General features: G+C 43.6%; 1 protein-coding gene across 1 annotated transcript; it reads right to left on the bottom strand.

Annotated features, from left to right (window-relative positions):
* Positions 1-2,898: 2,898 nt before the first annotated feature.
* LOC120537683 (mast cell protease 1A-like) lies at positions 2,899-16,578 on the bottom strand. The gene is made up of 5 exons (XM_039766788.1): positions 16,492-16,578; positions 15,674-15,833; positions 12,206-12,338; positions 4,696-4,950; positions 2,899-3,376 (listed from the first exon to the last, which is right to left on the bottom strand). Exons 1-5 carry the CDS (start codon positions 16,559-16,561, stop codon positions 3,191-3,193), a joined length of 804 nt encoding a protein of 267 aa, XP_039622722.1. The 5' UTR covers positions 16,562-16,578; the 3' UTR covers positions 2,899-3,190.
* Positions 16,579-16,835: the final 257 nt, after the last annotated feature.

Below are 16,835 nucleotides of genomic sequence, written 5' to 3'. Positions count from 1 at the left end.
AGACTGTAAAAGTGCCAACAGCATTAGTGCAATGGCGTAGGCAAGTCTTGTGTAACTGGAAGGCCCGAGTGATACCTGGGCAACGGTGTAGACGCGTATTTTCCTAGCCTCATAATGTTGTCTCGTAAGAAACGCCTCTCATCAACAGTGATGACGAGACAAATCTGTCTTCAGGCAGTGAAATTCAAATGGACATTAATACCTAAAGTGATTCTGATTTGTACATATACAGTGTGCTGTTCATAGTATTATTATCATGTATCATTATTACTATTATTTGTATCATAATTATTCTTTCTACACTTCTAACTTTGTTCTTTTAGTGTTTGCATGTTTCACAGTAGAAGGATAAGATTTCAAGCTCAAAAATGCAACACATTTTACATTATTTTTGGGAAGAAATTTAACTATAAGAAGGTCATATTTGTAAAGGAATTTACCATGGCATGTGGCGTACATATGGTTTTATTAATTGGATTATTTTTGTGAATGTGCTGCTTTTGCTTTTCAAGTATAAGCAACATTTAAGCATGGAATCTAAGCCAGCTTTTATAAATGTACAAGCCATTTTGTGCTCTTATCACAACTCAAGAGGTCATCCATCAGCAGTGTGTCTGTTTGTGGAGAGAGTATCGACCTTGTTGAGAGGTTTACTTATATTGGCAGTGACACTCATGTCTCTGGTGACTCTTCCTATAAAGTCAGTAGATAGATTGGGAGAGCATGGGTGGTCATGGGGTCGCTGGAAAGGACGGTGTGGTGCTCCCGATATCTATGCAAAAGGACAAAGGTCCAAGTGTTTAGAGTCCTGGTGCTTCCTGTCTTGCTATATGGTTGCGGGACATGGACGTTATCCAGTGACCTGAGACGAAGACTACAATCCTTGGGTACCGTTGCTTTGACTTTGTGTCATATGAGCGGTTTCTCATGGAGTAATGAATGAGACACATTACCTGCATTGTGAGGGAGCATCAGTTAAGGCACTACGGCCATGTCGCGCATTTCCCAGAGGGTGATCCGGCTCGTAAGATCCTCAATGTTGGGGACCCGAGTGGCTGGACCAGGCCAAGGGGTTGCCCACGTAACACCTGGCTGCGGCAGATAGAGGGTCATTTCTGGAGGTTGGGACAGGACCCTGTGTCTGTCTGAGGGGGGTTGCAAACCGGGATCCTGAATTGTTTTGCCGTGCAGTGGGTGCAGCAACGCTCTGTACCAGTGCATGCTCCCCAACTTGACTAGTCTCATCACAACAATTATAATGTGTAAAATATTGATATTAAAAAACCTTATATGCCAAAACAAAAGCAACCTGGTAGTGCTAGATGTTCAATCTTTCAGCCAGCTCTGTCATTGCATCACTGCTTAATGTCTTAAGTTCTTGTACGTTGCACTGTGGTGCATCTGTGGTTGATGGATCTTATCTGGATCTCTCTTTTATGGATCTTATAAAGCAAATCTGATTGTGCTGTGGTCATCCTATCCTTGTTGAAATTCATAAACCTTTTCCTGTCTCCAAAGGCACCATTTGCCTTTCATTCTTGAGCTCTGTCTCTGGGATGCGGAGGTCATAAAACTAAACTCACCCTTCTCATGTCAGAAGCAAAGAATGCTTTTGTTACTTTGCACTCACAAGCAGCACTTTTAGAACATTAGAACAATCTAGACGAGAACAGGCCATTCAGCCCAACAAAGCTCGCTAGTCCTATCCACTTGTTTCCTCCAAGTAAACATCAAGTCGAGTTTTGAAAGTCCCTAACGTCTTACTGTCTACCACACTACTTGGCAGCTTATTCCAAGTGTCTATCGTTCTTTGTGTAAAGAAAAACTTCCTCGTGTTTGTGTTTGTGAAATTTACCCTTAACAAGTTTCCAACTGGGTCTCTGTGTTCTTGATGAGCTCATTTTAAAATACAAGTCTCGATCCACTGTACTAATTCCCTTCATTCATGTCACATCTTAATCTTCTTTTTCTTAAATATAACATAACAGGCCACTTTAGCATTCAATTGTCTTTTTTGTAAAAGTGCACGTCACACTTCTAAACATCTCTGTTCCTTCTTGAAACAATCAGCCATGTGGGTGTGCACAGTACCTGAGTACTGGTGACTGGCACCAGGATTGGTCCTGACCTTACAACCAATGAGTCTGAGATTGACTTTGCTTGTCTGTGACTGTAGTAATTGTGGACGAAGACTTTAGACAAGACAGCAGGTGTGGTTATAAAGCAGCTTTATTCTGCAGAGTCACGGTGAGAAGAGTTTCAGAAAAGCAGACAATCAAATATACATGACCGTGTCAGGGCTCTTCTGAACCCCGTCTGTTGGGTGAGGCAAGTTTTTATACCCCTAGAATGTGTGATTTAATATCATTATGAAATGTAACAGTCAACACTTTATTATACACAAACCTTTAGCCCTTTTAACGCCCCTTGTGCAACTTGATTTCTTGGCCCCTTTTGTTATGGCGTTCAGATGTAAGCTAAGGGACAACGTGATAAGGCAGACTCATGTGTGGAATGCTCAGACCTTGAGTCCTTTGTACAAATATTTTTCTGTTTGCTAAAACAAAGCATGCTGTTACTTGGTTTCGTAAAGCTTACTTCTCAGACATGAATTAGTACAAGGGAACGAAGAGAACATTCGTCTTCCACATAATCAAAAAGCATGTAACTAAAAAAAACAGATGTGCTTTTGTTTTTTATCAATTTTCTTTTCCTAAATATTCCATACTTTGAACTTAAGTATAAATTAAGTATAAATCTGTGACCTCTGAGCCTTGCCACTAACAAAAGCTGAGCCTGTCTAAATAATCAAGGTGAGAGTGGTGAAGACAAAAGGGCCTCAGAATCTCTCATGAATGGCAGTGAATATAAAGTGTATTAAATAACCAGGAAAACTTTTTATCTTTAGAAACCATGTAAAGTTTAATTCTACTGAGTTGCATATTCTTAAAGAAGTTGAGGCTGAACTCATAAACCAGAGACAGAAAACTTTATTTATGCAAGCTGGCAGGCAGTTATATTTATTAGCTGGCATTACTGCGGGATGCTGACTAAGTCATTGTGTGCTCTCCTTTCACTAATGCAGGCTGGCACATTGTGGATGTGAGTGGCATGGTATATATGCTCATGGTAGCGGGTAGATCTTTGCTGGGGAGCTCAGATGGCTTACTTCAGTGTGGTGTCCTCACCATCATGGGTTCGCCTTGATATTCCTTCTAATCCACTCCAGGTAGGCAGACACTTTCACATACACATTATCGCTGTTAGGGTCTTCACACTTTTTCATTTCATTAGCATAAATAAATGATGCAATCCCCACAGCTTTTGGCAGACAGGCTGAATTGACTGGACAGACCAATGGACCTCCAGAGTCACCCTGAAATACAAATAAAGGACTTTTCATTTAGAATATCTGAAAAATAAAAGGATGGTCATACCAAACGAGTCACTTCCTTTCCACTCTACGTTTATCAAAATTCTGGCTTCCTAGTTCAGACTAGTTGTAGAAGCAGGTCCTGGCAGGAACCAGTTCATTGCTAGACCCATTCATGATCACTTACATAATTTTGCTTTACGCCCTCCCCCACCATAACTTATTGTCTATTGGGGAAAGTTTTAAGTCAGCGAAAGATTTCAATGTCCAGTTTTCAATGGATCTCAACATTGTAGGTTCCCCTGAATACCAAAAACATTGATATCTTGATGATGAGTGTGTGCCTGTCTCTGTGTATGTGTGTGTGTCTGTGAGTTTCTTGAGGACGGTCTGAGCTAAAACAGCTGGATGGAAAATACCAAACTCGAAACTTAAGCCTGTGATGAGATGACAATGTGCTGATTAGTTTTTGAGCCAAATGGTGCAAGAGAAAGAGGCACTCTAGAGGAACCCTCAAATACTGTAATTCTGCAATTAATTATGAATTCTTCTCGTCAATTGCTATTGTAATGACCTTTTTTATGAACAGAAATATCAGCATCAGAGTGGTAAATAATTACTGAAATGTTATAGAATAGTTCAGGTAACTTGGTTCCTAGGGTGCAAAGCCTACTGTCATTCACCTCTGAATGTTTTGAAATTAATCTAATATGCACACATTTTGGATGTGGGGGAAAACCCTGTAGAGTAACTGAACAAACACAACATGAAGAGAACATGCAAATTCCACAAGCTGTGCAAATGACCAGAGGGTTTAGATCTAAGACGCAGAATCCATGAAATAGCAGTGTTAACCACTGTGTCACCCAACTGTAGTTGTACTTTGTTAAGAATTGTGAGTGCTTGTATTTATTGGCTTTTGCAGTTCTTTTGCAAAAATTGCTCTCTAAGTGACCAGTACACTTTGGGTATCTTGTTGACATACAATAGTAATTAGTAGCACCATGTCACAATTATACAGTGCATAATTCAAATCCTAACTTTTTGTGTGAAGGTTAGTGTTCGTGTGGGTAGTAAACAGACGACTTAACTAGGGACACAGGGGTTAGCATTCAAGGTTGCTCAATAAATCACATGTCTGTTTCTTTTCTGCAGTCAGGAAGAAACTGTCCTGGAAGAAGACCCATGACCTTGGCTAAGCTCTGCTGTCCACAATCTCTCTTTTTCTGCCTACTGGGGTATATAACAACCATGGATTCTATGTCTGCCATCTATTCCTTCTATCAATGGGAGTTTTTGTTGAAGCTAAGATGTATACTTACATTACAAACCCCTTTAATGCCGGTGCCTCGTGCGCAGATTGCTGTGGCTGTTAAGTTAAATTTTCTTGCGGCCTTGCAATTGCAAACGTCTTGAACCTTGACTTCTACTTCTCTCAGCACATCGCTGCTGCTCCCATTGTTGTTTGTTTTGCCCCATCCTAGCACAGAGCAGCTGGTGTTGGGACGGATGTCCACAGATGTGTTTGGAATCTTGATGCGTTGCACCTCCCTTGTCCATATGGCTTTGTGCTGCAGCTGATTAAAGTGAATTAAAGACATGTTGTGGTTAGTCTAATCAGTCCCCAAAGCTAACTGACTTGCAGTGTTAACAGAGTCCCACTTAATTCAACTCTCAGATCAAACTGAGAAGAAATCATGGTCTTCTTAACTGCGTAGTGTCAGCTAATGAAGGGATCTCCAGGTGGCACAAGTTTACTAGAGCAAGGGAAGCATAAAGTTGATAGGATCTACTTAAACGTTATTGAGAGCCTTGGAGAAAGTAGGGGAGGTCCTTCTGGGGTGAATACAACTGCAGTTCTGCTGGTGACCTCTTATGCTTAATCGGCAGGGCCATCAGCAAGGGAAGTGAGAAATTTATTTAGGGTGGAAATATTTGGGGCTGAGGTCACCGAGGTGGTTAAAAAACTCCTTGATTGCAGGGTCCCGGGGATGGATGAGATACGCCCGGAGTTCCTCAAGGCTCTGGATGTTGTAGGACTGTCTTGGTTGACAGTACCTCTGGATTGGCAGACCGGGGTGGTGGTCCCCCTCTTTAAGAAGGGGCACCGGAGGGTGTGTTCCAACTACAGAGGGATCACACTCCTCAGCCTCCCCGGAAAAGTCTATTCTGGGGTTCTGGAGAGGAGGGTCCATCGGATAGTCGAAACTCGGATTCAGGAGGAACAGTGTGGTTTTCATCCTGGTCGCGGAACAGTGGACCAGCTCTTCACCTTTAGCAGAATCCTGGAGGGTGCATGGGAGTTTGCCCAACCAGTCTACATGTGTTTTGTGGGCTTGGAAAAGGCATTCGACTGATTCCCTGGGAGACTTCAATGGTCACGTGGGCAATGACAGTGAGACCTGGAAGGGCGTGATTGGGAGGAATGGCCCCCCCAATCTGAAGCTGAGCTGTGTTTTGTTATTGGACTTCTGTGCTCGTCACGGATTGTCCATAACGAACACCATGTTCAAGCATAGGGGTGTTCATATGTGCACTTGGCACCAGGACACCCTAGGCCTCAGTTCGATGATCGACTTTGTGGTCGTGACATTGGACCTGCAGCCACATGTCTTGGACACTTAGGTGAAGAGAGGAGCGGAGCTGTCAACTGATCACCACCTGGTTGTGAGTAGGCTTCGAAGTAGGAGGGAGAGGATGCCCGTCAGGCCTGGTAGGTCCAAACGTGTTGTGAGGGTCTGCTGGGAACGTCTAGGAGAGTCCCCTGTCAAAAGTAGTTTCAACTCTCAGCTCCGGCAGAACTTCGACCACGTCCCGAGGGAGGTGGGGGACATTGAGTCCGAATAGGCCATGTTCCATGCCTCTATTGTTGAGGCGGTTGACCGGAGATGGACACCTGTGGTGAGAGATGCCGTCAAGCTGAAGAACGAGTCCTACAGGACCCTTTAGTCCTGTGGGACTCTGGAGGCAGCTAATAGGTACCAACAGGCCAAGCAGAATGCGGCTTCGGTGGTTGCTGAGGCAAAAACTCGGGCATGGGAGGAGTTTAGGGAGGCCATGGAGAATGACTTTGAGACAGCTTCGAGGAGTTTCTGGTCCACCATTCAGCGTCTCAGGATGGGGGAGCAGCGCAGTGTCAACACTGTATATGGTGGGGATGGTGTGCTGCTGACCTTGACTCAGGACATTGTGGGTCGGTGGGGGGAGTACTTCGAAGACCTCCTCAATCCCACTAGCATGCCTTCCAATGAGGAAGCAGAGCCTGGGAACTCAGAGGTGGGCTCCCCCATTTCTAGGACTAAGGTCACCGAGGTGGTCAAAAAACTCCTTGGTGGCAGGGCCCCGGGAGTGGATGAGATACACCCGGAGTTCATCAAGGCTCTGGATGTTGTAGGACTGTCTTGGTTGACATGCCTCTGCAACATCGCATGGACATTGGGGACAGTGCCTCTGGATTGGCAGACCGGGATGGTGGTCCCCCTCTTTAAGAAGGGGGACCGGAGGTTGTGTTCCAACTACAGAGGGATCACACTCCTCAGCCTCTCTGGAAAAGTCTATTCAGGGATTCTGGAAAGGAGGGTCCATCGGATAGTCAAACCTCGGATTCAGGGGAACAGTGTGGTTTTCGTCCTGGTCGCGGAACAGTGGACCAGCTCTACACCTTTAGCAGCGTCCTAGAGTGTGCATGGGAGCTTTCCCAACCAGTATATATGTGTTTTGTGGACTTGTGGAAAAGGCGTTCGACCGTGTCCCTCGGGGAATCCTGTGGGGGATGCTCCAGGAGTATGGGGTACTGGAACCCCTGATAAGAGCTGTTCGGTCCTAGTACAACTGGTGTCAGAACTTGGTCCGCATTGCCGGTAGTAAATCGAGCCCATTTACAGTGAGAATTGGACTCCGCCAGGGCTGCCCTTTGTCACCGATTCTGTTCATAACTTTTATGGACAGAATTTCTAGGCGCAGCCAGGGTGTTGAGGGGGTCCAGTTTGGTGGACTCAGGATTGGATCATTGCTTTTTGCAGATGATGTTGTCCTGTTTGCTTCATCAGGCCGTGATCTTCAGCTCTCTCTGAATCGGTTCGCAGCTGAGTGTGAAGCGGCTGGGATGGAAATCAACACCTCCAAATCCAAGACCATGGTCATCAGCCGGAAAAGGGTGGCGTGCCCTCTAAGGGTTGGGAGCAAGATCCTGCCCCAAGTGGAGGAGTTCAAGAATCTGCGGGTCTTGTTCACGAGTGAGGGAAGAATGGAGCATGAGATCGACAGGCAGATTGGTGAGGCATCTGCAGTGATGCAGGCTCTGCATCGGTCTGTCGTGGTGAAAAAGGAGCTGAGCCATAAGGCAAAGCTCTCAATTTACCAGTCGATCTACGTTCCTACCCTCACCTATGGTCATGAGCTATGGGTAGTGACCGAAAGAACAAGATCGCGAATACAAGCGGCTGAAATAAGTTTCCTCCGCAGGGTGTCTGGACTTTCCCTTAAAGATGGGGTGAGAAGCTCAGTCATCCAGGAGGGGCTCAGAGTAGGGCCGCTGTTCCTCCGCATCGAGAGGAGTCAGATGAGGTGGCTCGGGCATCTGATCAGGATGCCTCCTGGATGCCTCCCTGATGAGGTGTTCTGGGCACGTCCAACCGGGAGGAGGCCCCGAGGAAGACCCAGGACACGCTGGAGGGACTTTGTCTCCCGGCTGGCCTGGGAATGCCTTGGGATTCTCCCGGAAGAGTTAGAAGAAGTGGCTGGGTAGAGGGAATTCTGGGCCTCACTGTTCAAGCTGCTGCCCCCGTGACCCGACCTTGGATAAGCAGAAGAGGATGGATGGAAATATTTGTTGGAGGGCAGGCAGCCCAGCTGAAGCTGGACCCTCTCCTTAAAGAGAAAGACCATTTATATCTGACAAGAGTTTACAGGACCATCTACCCAACAGTAAGTGGCCACAAACTAGAAAGGCTTTGGTCATGTTGTCCATTTAATGGCAACTCTGGTGGAGACTGGCCAGAGACCATTGCTTCTTTGTTCATCTACTTTGGGGGGTATGGTAAAGTTAGTTACTCTTTATCAATAATTTAAAGGCTACATGAGAGAACAACTCAGGATTCAGGGGCCTCATATAGAAAACCTTGCTTTGATTCCATACTAAAATTTTGCTTATGCTAGAAAGGTAAAAATGAAGTACATCCAAAAAGAAAAAAAAAAGCTGGATTCATAAAACCATACCTATGCCAGGTACACAAAAAGTTCCTTTATAAATCTAAAATCAACTTAAAACTATGTGTTCATGCACTCTCGTTTCGCATTAACCATGCATATGGCTTAAAAAAGCTCTTTTTGAATATTAATGACCTAATTACTATTTAAATTTGGCCATGTTGTTTAAACTTCAGTGAAGGTGAACTTGAGATACTACTGATATTTGGCAGAGTTTAAGCAGTGGCTAGGGGGCCAGCTGACATATGTCCATCCATCCATTTTCGAACCTGCTACTAAAGTAAATGCCAGATATTTAAGACCACAGTTAATAATCAACCAATTCGGGATATGGTGACTCAGTATTAATGCTGATGCCTTTTATTAAGGAGGCCAGGATTATCCCTTCGAGGAGTTTTCACGTTTGTCCATGTGGCTTTGCGCTAGCTTTTTTACACAGTCCAAACATTGCAACTTAGGTGAATTATTGATGCTAAATCATCCATGGATGTGTATTTTCATCTTTATCGCACCCAAACACAATCCTGTTGGCAAAATGGACCCTCAGACGTCGACACAAGTGATTGAAACGGTAGTGTGTGCTTGTCAGTCATTTATGCTTGCCTGTACAAACAGCGACATGGTGATGTGAGAAAATGTCTTTCACACGTCTGCACACACCGCTGTTGTGAAATATTTAAAAAGGAAAAATGTGATATCTGTCTCTTTGATGAAGCATATAAATAACAGAAAACGCTTCAACTTTCAAATCACTAATGTTATGCTCCCATGTTGTTGTATGATATGCTATGCTTATCTAAATTCTTCAAATAAAAAAGATGATTATTTTGCCTCAATCGAAATATGTAGACAAACAAATGTAAAAACGCAGTATTTTCTGTCATTTAAAATAATGTTAACAAGCTGTCCTCCGCGGCTCTGCCCATGTAGTAGTGAATCAGAACAAACATTAAAAATCAATAAAAAAAAATGTAATCTGGCCAAGTAGAAGGTAGGCACGCTCCAATGTCAAACGTTGCCACTGTATTTGATCGTATTTAGCTCTGTCGGGAGAGCTTCACCTGTGTGAAGAGAAAAGCATGGGGCTGTGATATGTCTGCCAATCAGCTGCTACTCTCTAAAACACATGTAGCTCTGATCTCTCTCTCAAAAATGTCAAACGTTACTCCTTAACAATCTCTTGATGACAATGTCTGCTGAACAAACAGGTATAGCTAGATAAGCGGAGGCAAGGTACGCTCCAACATGTGGCAAGAGGTAGAGCAACTCGAACATAGGCTGGCGCGTGAGTGAAGAGAGACCCCCCCAACCCCCTTGGCCCGCAGCATCTCTCTCAGATTGGCATCACAAGTGAACTATGATACATAGAGCAATGAGAGAACTTGCAAAATCAACCGGAATGTTCAAGCAAATTATATAAAAAAACCTGATCTAAATCCGTTAAGTGGTTCTCTCATGAAAAGCGGACAAACAGATAGACGTTGGATATTATATATTAATAGATAGATAGATAGATAGATAGATAGATAGATAGATAGATAGATAGATAGATAGATAGATAGATAGATGGAAGCCCAGCCCTGTAGGGATCCGTGGCCACCGCCAGGCGGCGCCCCGATGCCGGAATATCCCGTGTGTTCCCCGGCCGGGACGCCCAGGAGGACCAGAGGAGGGCTTGTGCCTCCTCCAGACCGTGAGGGGGCCTCCGCCCTGGTTATGTGGGGGGCCTCAGGTAAAGGGCTTGGAAGCCCAGCCCTGTAGGGACCCATGGCCACCGCCAGGCGGCACCCCGGTGCCTGAGGAACCCTGGAGCCCAGCACTTCCACCACACCAGGAAGTGCTGGGGAGAAGAAGACAGGAGACACCTGGCTTCCGGGTGCACAGCCGGCACTTCCGCCACACAGGGGTGTGTCCAAGAGGGAGTGCCAGGAAGCAGCTGGAGCCCATCCGGGTTCCCATATAAGGGGCCGCCTCCCTTCAGTCGATAGTGGATGTCGAGTGGAAGAGGACAGAGCTGGAGAGAGGACGGGAGGCGGCCAAGAGAAAGGCACTGAAGGAGTGAGGCCTGGACATTGGGGGGAATCGGTGCTGGAGGCACTGGGGTTAGTGCACTGAATTGAACACTGTAAGTACTGTAAATAAAAGTGTGTTGGGTAGAACTATGTTGTCCGTCTGCCTGTGTCCGGGTCCCAGTCCACAATAGATAGATAGATAGATGGAATTTGTGTCCTTTTTTGTGATTATCATTGACTTAATAAGCTGATTTAGACATCCTAGAGTCATCCTCTTGGAGTTGTGTGCTGAATTGGACCCTACATTATAGAAGCCATCACCCAAAAATATTGTGATCCCTAGATGGATGGACATACATCAAAATGTTACTGATGTGTAACTGAAATATGAAATGAAAGATTTTTTGTTCATAGCATTGCCGTACTGCTTGGAGTTGCTACATTGCCAACACCATAAAAGTCTTTCTAGACTTTATAGATGGCTGAATCCTTCTGTCACTTTAAGCCAATTTCCATGCCAAGCAAAGGTTTTATAATCTCGACTTTTGCATAAAAACTGACTCAGGCATATTTCTGAATGCAAGTAAATGCAGAGACACCCGGAACGACTACAGGAAGACATATGGAACAAAATCAGGCCCAGGCAAACTAATGGAGTGTAAGGAGTGGGAGCAAGAGGTTAAACCGCCCCACCAGGCAGTCAGGGACTCAAGCCCTCTTGTAGGATGTCCCAGTAGGTTTTTTATTTTTATTTTCGGTCATCTACTTTGTGTCCTCCTTGTACTAATTCCACTTTACGTGTTTTTGTAATAAAGGCTCCAGTTCTATTTACTTTTTGGTCTTCTGATGTCCTTTCGGGCTGCAGAAGTCTGTCCTTCCTACTATCGAGACCATTAGTTAAAATGAAGAAGATGCCAGATATGGGGGCACGATCATGCAGTGCTTACTGATGATGCCTTAGAAGTCCTGGGACACAGATTTAATTACTTGCACAGTGGTCAAATGCAGTTTGTATGTTTGCATGACAAAATGCAAAAGTGGTCAGGTATGAGTAAGTACAAGTGTGGGTTTCATTATGTATGTAGATGGGTCAGCTTCACATCTAGGTTTGGTTCCATCTTTCTCTCCTGTGCTGCTGAAAGAGTCTCTGTCACCTTTGAGACACTCTGGCATTGAAATGAGTAGGTTTAGAAAATAAACAAATGAGTCAAAGTAATTCTACACCTTCAGTTACATGAATGATGAGCCACAATCACAATCACTGAAGCTCATGGGAAACACACCACAACCATCTGCCCTGTAGCCAACACACTGAGGACTTATCTCTAGCCACACAATCCAATGAAGCAAAACTAGCTTTTGAGTGTCTTCCTTTGAGCATGCTGGGATATTTATAATTAGGATTCAAATGTTTGTATCCCTCACTGTGCCACCCTTTTTTGATCTCCACCTTTGTCTGCTAAAGCAGCAAATATACCTGTCAAAGCAACCCTTTGCTAGGGGACAGCTTCCTGTTACTTAAAACTAAGATGTCTGAAGAAGTATCTGGGAGACTGGAGCCACAGGGCCGCTGTGCCTTCTATCTGTTTTCTGTGCCCGTGCCAAAACTCACCTTGAGAAGCATGATGTCATTTTCTAAGATCTTATTATATTTTTCATGAACAATGATTTTCTGTACTGGAATCTCCTGCCAGGACTTCTCTCTTTCAATGCGATTATGAGCCCCCAGAAGTGCAGTGATATGTCTGTTGACCAGAAAACATCAGATGAATCAGGAAAGAGTATAGGGAGAGCAATCCTGTGACCATTCATAGTGGGTGGATCAAAATTAAAAAGGCCAGAACACCTGCTAAAATGTTACTCTTATCTATCCATTTTTTAAAACCATAATCTGATTCTTTTAAATAGTTACTTAATTACATGTTGCTTTCATTAAACTATTGGTAGTCACCAGATCAATTACCCCCAAGAAAGTACAGAGGTGGTTATAAGAGCAGATAATGTCAACATTCTACAAGCACTACAGAATCACCCCATGGGATAATGATTAAATCAGTGTGGCCAAGTGGTTAAGGCAATGGCCTATAAGCCATAAGGCTTCTTCTTCACTCTCTGTTTGATTTACAGTTGTAAATGTGATCATGTCTAAGACTCTACCTGAAAAACGTACAGTCAATAACTACAGCACAAGTATACAATTATTTGTGATAGAATAATTATAAACCTTGAACCTGAAGTTAAATTACATAAATTGTTCAGTAAATGAACAAAATAGGAGTTTGTTAAATAGCTGGATAAAGTAAATGAAAGAATGGCTGGGTTCAGTTGATGGATGGAAGGATGGATGGAGGGATGGATGGGATCCTAGTCTGTTCACAATAAGGCTACTGGACACTTCACTTAGCAAACTGTCTCTTAATTATGAGGTGAAGGAGCTGCTACATACTGAACTGCATGCAATAGATTTTGTCTTCTCATTAAATCAGTTGTCACATTAGGTGCTCCCGGTCTAAAGTTGAGTAAATACAGACATAATTGGGGAGGCACAGTAGTAGAACAGTTAGCTCAAATCCCTGTCTCGGTGACGTGTATGTGTTTTTTCCTGTTCTCCTCATGTCCAGGTTGTAGTGTTCTTAAGGCTGAAGCAGGGACACACTCAGAATAACATTTTTAATACTGCTTATTCACTAACACTATTCAACTAACTCCCCGTACAGCCTTCAATATTCACACCCTTCCCTATAGACATCATATGTCCCAAAAGACGCAGACCATAATAATCAATAACTGAACATAAAATAATTGACAAAAGCATTACTGAAAAATCACATACAATACAGGTGTTGCTATGTCAAAGTACCTTCATGTTATTCCACATTATAAAGGCGGGTACAATTGCCAACACTACCTTGTCCCACTGTATGTATGTGTTTCAGTGTGCCCTGTGGCAAACTGCCAATAACAGGAAGGACAGAATGATTTTAAGACAAAAGTAGAATAACTTTCTCAAAGAAGTCAAATTTATCTTAAACATCCATAAAAACATAAAATATTTGAACTTGAAAAGCTTGCAATTTGAAAAAGATGGGCTTCTCATTAAAATTGGGATCAATCAGTTTAAGAGTCTTCTCAAAATTGTAAGTGTCTGAAACATTAAACCTCAGATGTGAAAAAGAAAACTCCCTACAAAATGTCCTAGTGGTTCATATTCAGTGAAGTCTCTCAGGCCGACACATTTCAGCATCTTGTTTTCATCATCAGGGTCTAATGAAGCCTTAAAACAGTAGATAACTCTTATGACATGTTAAACAAATTTTGTACAAATCTTAACATTTTTAACATGTCTCATCATAACATGTGCTTATTCAGAGTACTTACAATGTAAAAACTAAACATCATAAAGATCAAAATTTGAAAAAGCATCCTTAAGACACGTTACCTCTCAGATAACCCAAGGCTTGTACACTTTGGGGATTCTTAATAATAATAATAATAATAATTCTTTACATTTATGTAGCACCTTTCAAGGTACTCAATGCACTTTACATAGTGAGTGCGGGGGGGGACACTTCAACCACCAGCAATGCTCAGTATCCACCTGTATGCTGTGACGGCAGCTATTTTGCACCAGTATACTCACCACACACTAACTGGTGAAGGGGTGAGAGAGATATCCAATTAGAGACAGGGGGTGATTAGGGGGCCAGAATGACTTGGCCATATTGGGAAATTTAGCTAGGACATCAGAATACATCCTACTCTTTATGAAGCATGCCCAGGTATCTTTTATGACCACAGAGAGTCAGGACATTTGTTTTATGTCTCATTTGAAGGATGGTGTCATTTTTACAGCATGGTATCCTTGCCATTACAATGGGGCATTGAAATCCACACACAGACCACAGGGTAAAGGCCCCCTGCAGACCAACAACACCTCTTATTTTCCTGGTTGGTCTCCTATCCAAGTACTGGTAAGGCCCGAACATACTTAGCTTCAGGTGGATGACCTGTTCTGAAGTGCATGTGGTGTGGCTTAGCCAATTATCATTATAAAATGACCTGATCTAATCTAGTAAACATATTAAAACTGTTCCCAAATCTAATTACCTCAAGCAAATAGCAAATTAGCCACATTCCTTCTGTACATCAAGCATTTGACCCCAACTATATTAAGAAGCCAGTTATTCTCAAATTAATGGAAGCTATTGCCATCTGAATTTATTATTATTATATGGAGGTTGTGGCATATGGCCAGAGCCCTTGCCCGGCTGGGATGCCTGTATGCTAGAAGGACAGAGGGAGAGAGTAAATCCAGAGCATTACCTCCCCTGGAGTGCTAGGTGGCAGCCCCCCTGGTTTGCAGCAGTGCCTCAGACTCCCGCAGGACTCCATGGGAGCTGGAGTTTGGTTCAGCCCAGTTGGGGTCTGTGGGCACCACCAGGGGGTGGTGCACCTGCTGCTGAGCCCTTAATTGCAGCACTTCCGCCACACCCAGTAGTGCTGCCAGAACTAGGTCATTGAGCACCTGGAGCATTTCCGGGTGCCTTATAAAAGGAGCCAACAGCCACTACCCCAGGAGCCAGGGTTGGGTGGGAGAAGATGACGCTTGCCAGGAGGAGTTAGTAGAGGAAAAGAGAGAAGGAAAAAAGAGAAGTGTGTTTTGTGCTGTGCTGGGACTGTGCTGTATAAGTGGGAATGAGGGGAAGGCGTTTCCTATGTGGAAAAAGAAAAAAAATAAAAGCCTGTGTGTTGCACTTGTGTCCCACGTCTGTCTGTGACGGGGTTGGGGTGGCTGGTACTCCCCATGGTGGTCCACACCATTTAAGTTGCATATACTTTGTTTTGATAGCTATTTGACATTTGTATTAAATCCTTCTGCTGTTCTTCTTTTTGCTTGTTTAAAGTATTGCAGTAAGTGTCTTTAATAAGAAGATGCCTGTGATACACCGTAGCCCCAAGCTGGGTGGGCTCCTGCCTTGCACCCACCAATGTCAGGAGAGGCTCCTCCATCTCCCCTATGTATCTTTGTAATCTGAATATGAAGTCGTATTTAAGAGATTAAGCAGATGATTTCACTTACTCTCCACTGCAGTGGGCGGCCGACAGGATGAATTTTCGATGAATGATGAAGCCTCCACAACTGTAAAAGTGCTCACCTCTTTTAATCTTCAAGAAAGCCATGTAGGGTCGGCTGTGAGGTATGGCCTCTTTGCCATCAATGATTTTCTCAGCTGAGACACCTAAATGAGAAGAAATGCCTATGTGAGATTGAGCAGAAATCTTACAGTGTTGATCAGTGCAAGGATGTCATTGTTCCCCATCACTTTTTGAATAAAAAAGTCTCATTTGTCCTCTTAGCTTTTCATGGAAGATTAAACAATACAAACATTAAAAACAGCGCAAGATGGTCATCCACTGAGATTACAGTCACACTCGTCCTTACAGTCTTGGCTAGCATTTTGGCGACATCAAGAATTAAGGGTAGAAACTGAAAAAAAGTAGAATGTCACAGTCACTCTGTTGGTCACCAGTTTAAGGTGGAAGATGGTAGAAAGCTGCTATTCTTATAAAAAATATATTATTTTTATTTATGACACATGAATCGGAAACTGGCCCTCCACCTGAACAGATGAGGTGCAATGTCATTAAATAATCTGCATTCTGGTGTGTCACTTTAAACTGTGCGGCACACCTTCGGAAACCAAAGTCAGATCAATGAGTCAATGGGAAAAAAAAACTAATAATATTCTGTCTTGAGCAATTTTCAAATTAACATACTTTTCAGTTTTTACTCTTTTATCCAATGGGTCATTACTGTGTACTTGTTCACATTATTCAGAACTACCACCATTCATGCGTGAAGTACCCAACATCTCATCCCACCCTATCCCACTTTACCTGCCAGTCCAAGGCAAGCGGCAATGATGGTGCTCCAGCAGACTGCTAGCATGGCTTTGTGTCTTAACATCTCTGTCACTCAACTTCCCAGATCACATTTTTTATACTGGGGCGATGGTGCTGAGCAGTTTTAAACTAACCACACACCACAGCAACAGCCAATGTATAGAAGAGGGAAGATAGCATTTCCTGTCTCTACAAATGATAGTTCAATTTTAGATGATGAATCAGTCAAAGAGTCCACTGGGAGAACATATAACTAGTGGTGTTGGTGGGGCAGACCATATTTTGATATTTGTGCAAATTATTAACTCCTTTTAAGGTAAGTGCCAGTTCTGATGTGC

The sequence above is a fragment of the Polypterus senegalus genome, chromosome 10, assembly GCF_016835505.1.
Source record: "Polypterus senegalus isolate Bchr_013 chromosome 10, ASM1683550v1, whole genome shotgun sequence".
NCBI lineage: Eukaryota > Metazoa > Chordata > Cladistia > Polypteriformes > Polypteridae > Polypterus > Polypterus senegalus.
This window is presented reverse-complemented; position numbering and strand designations above follow the sequence as displayed.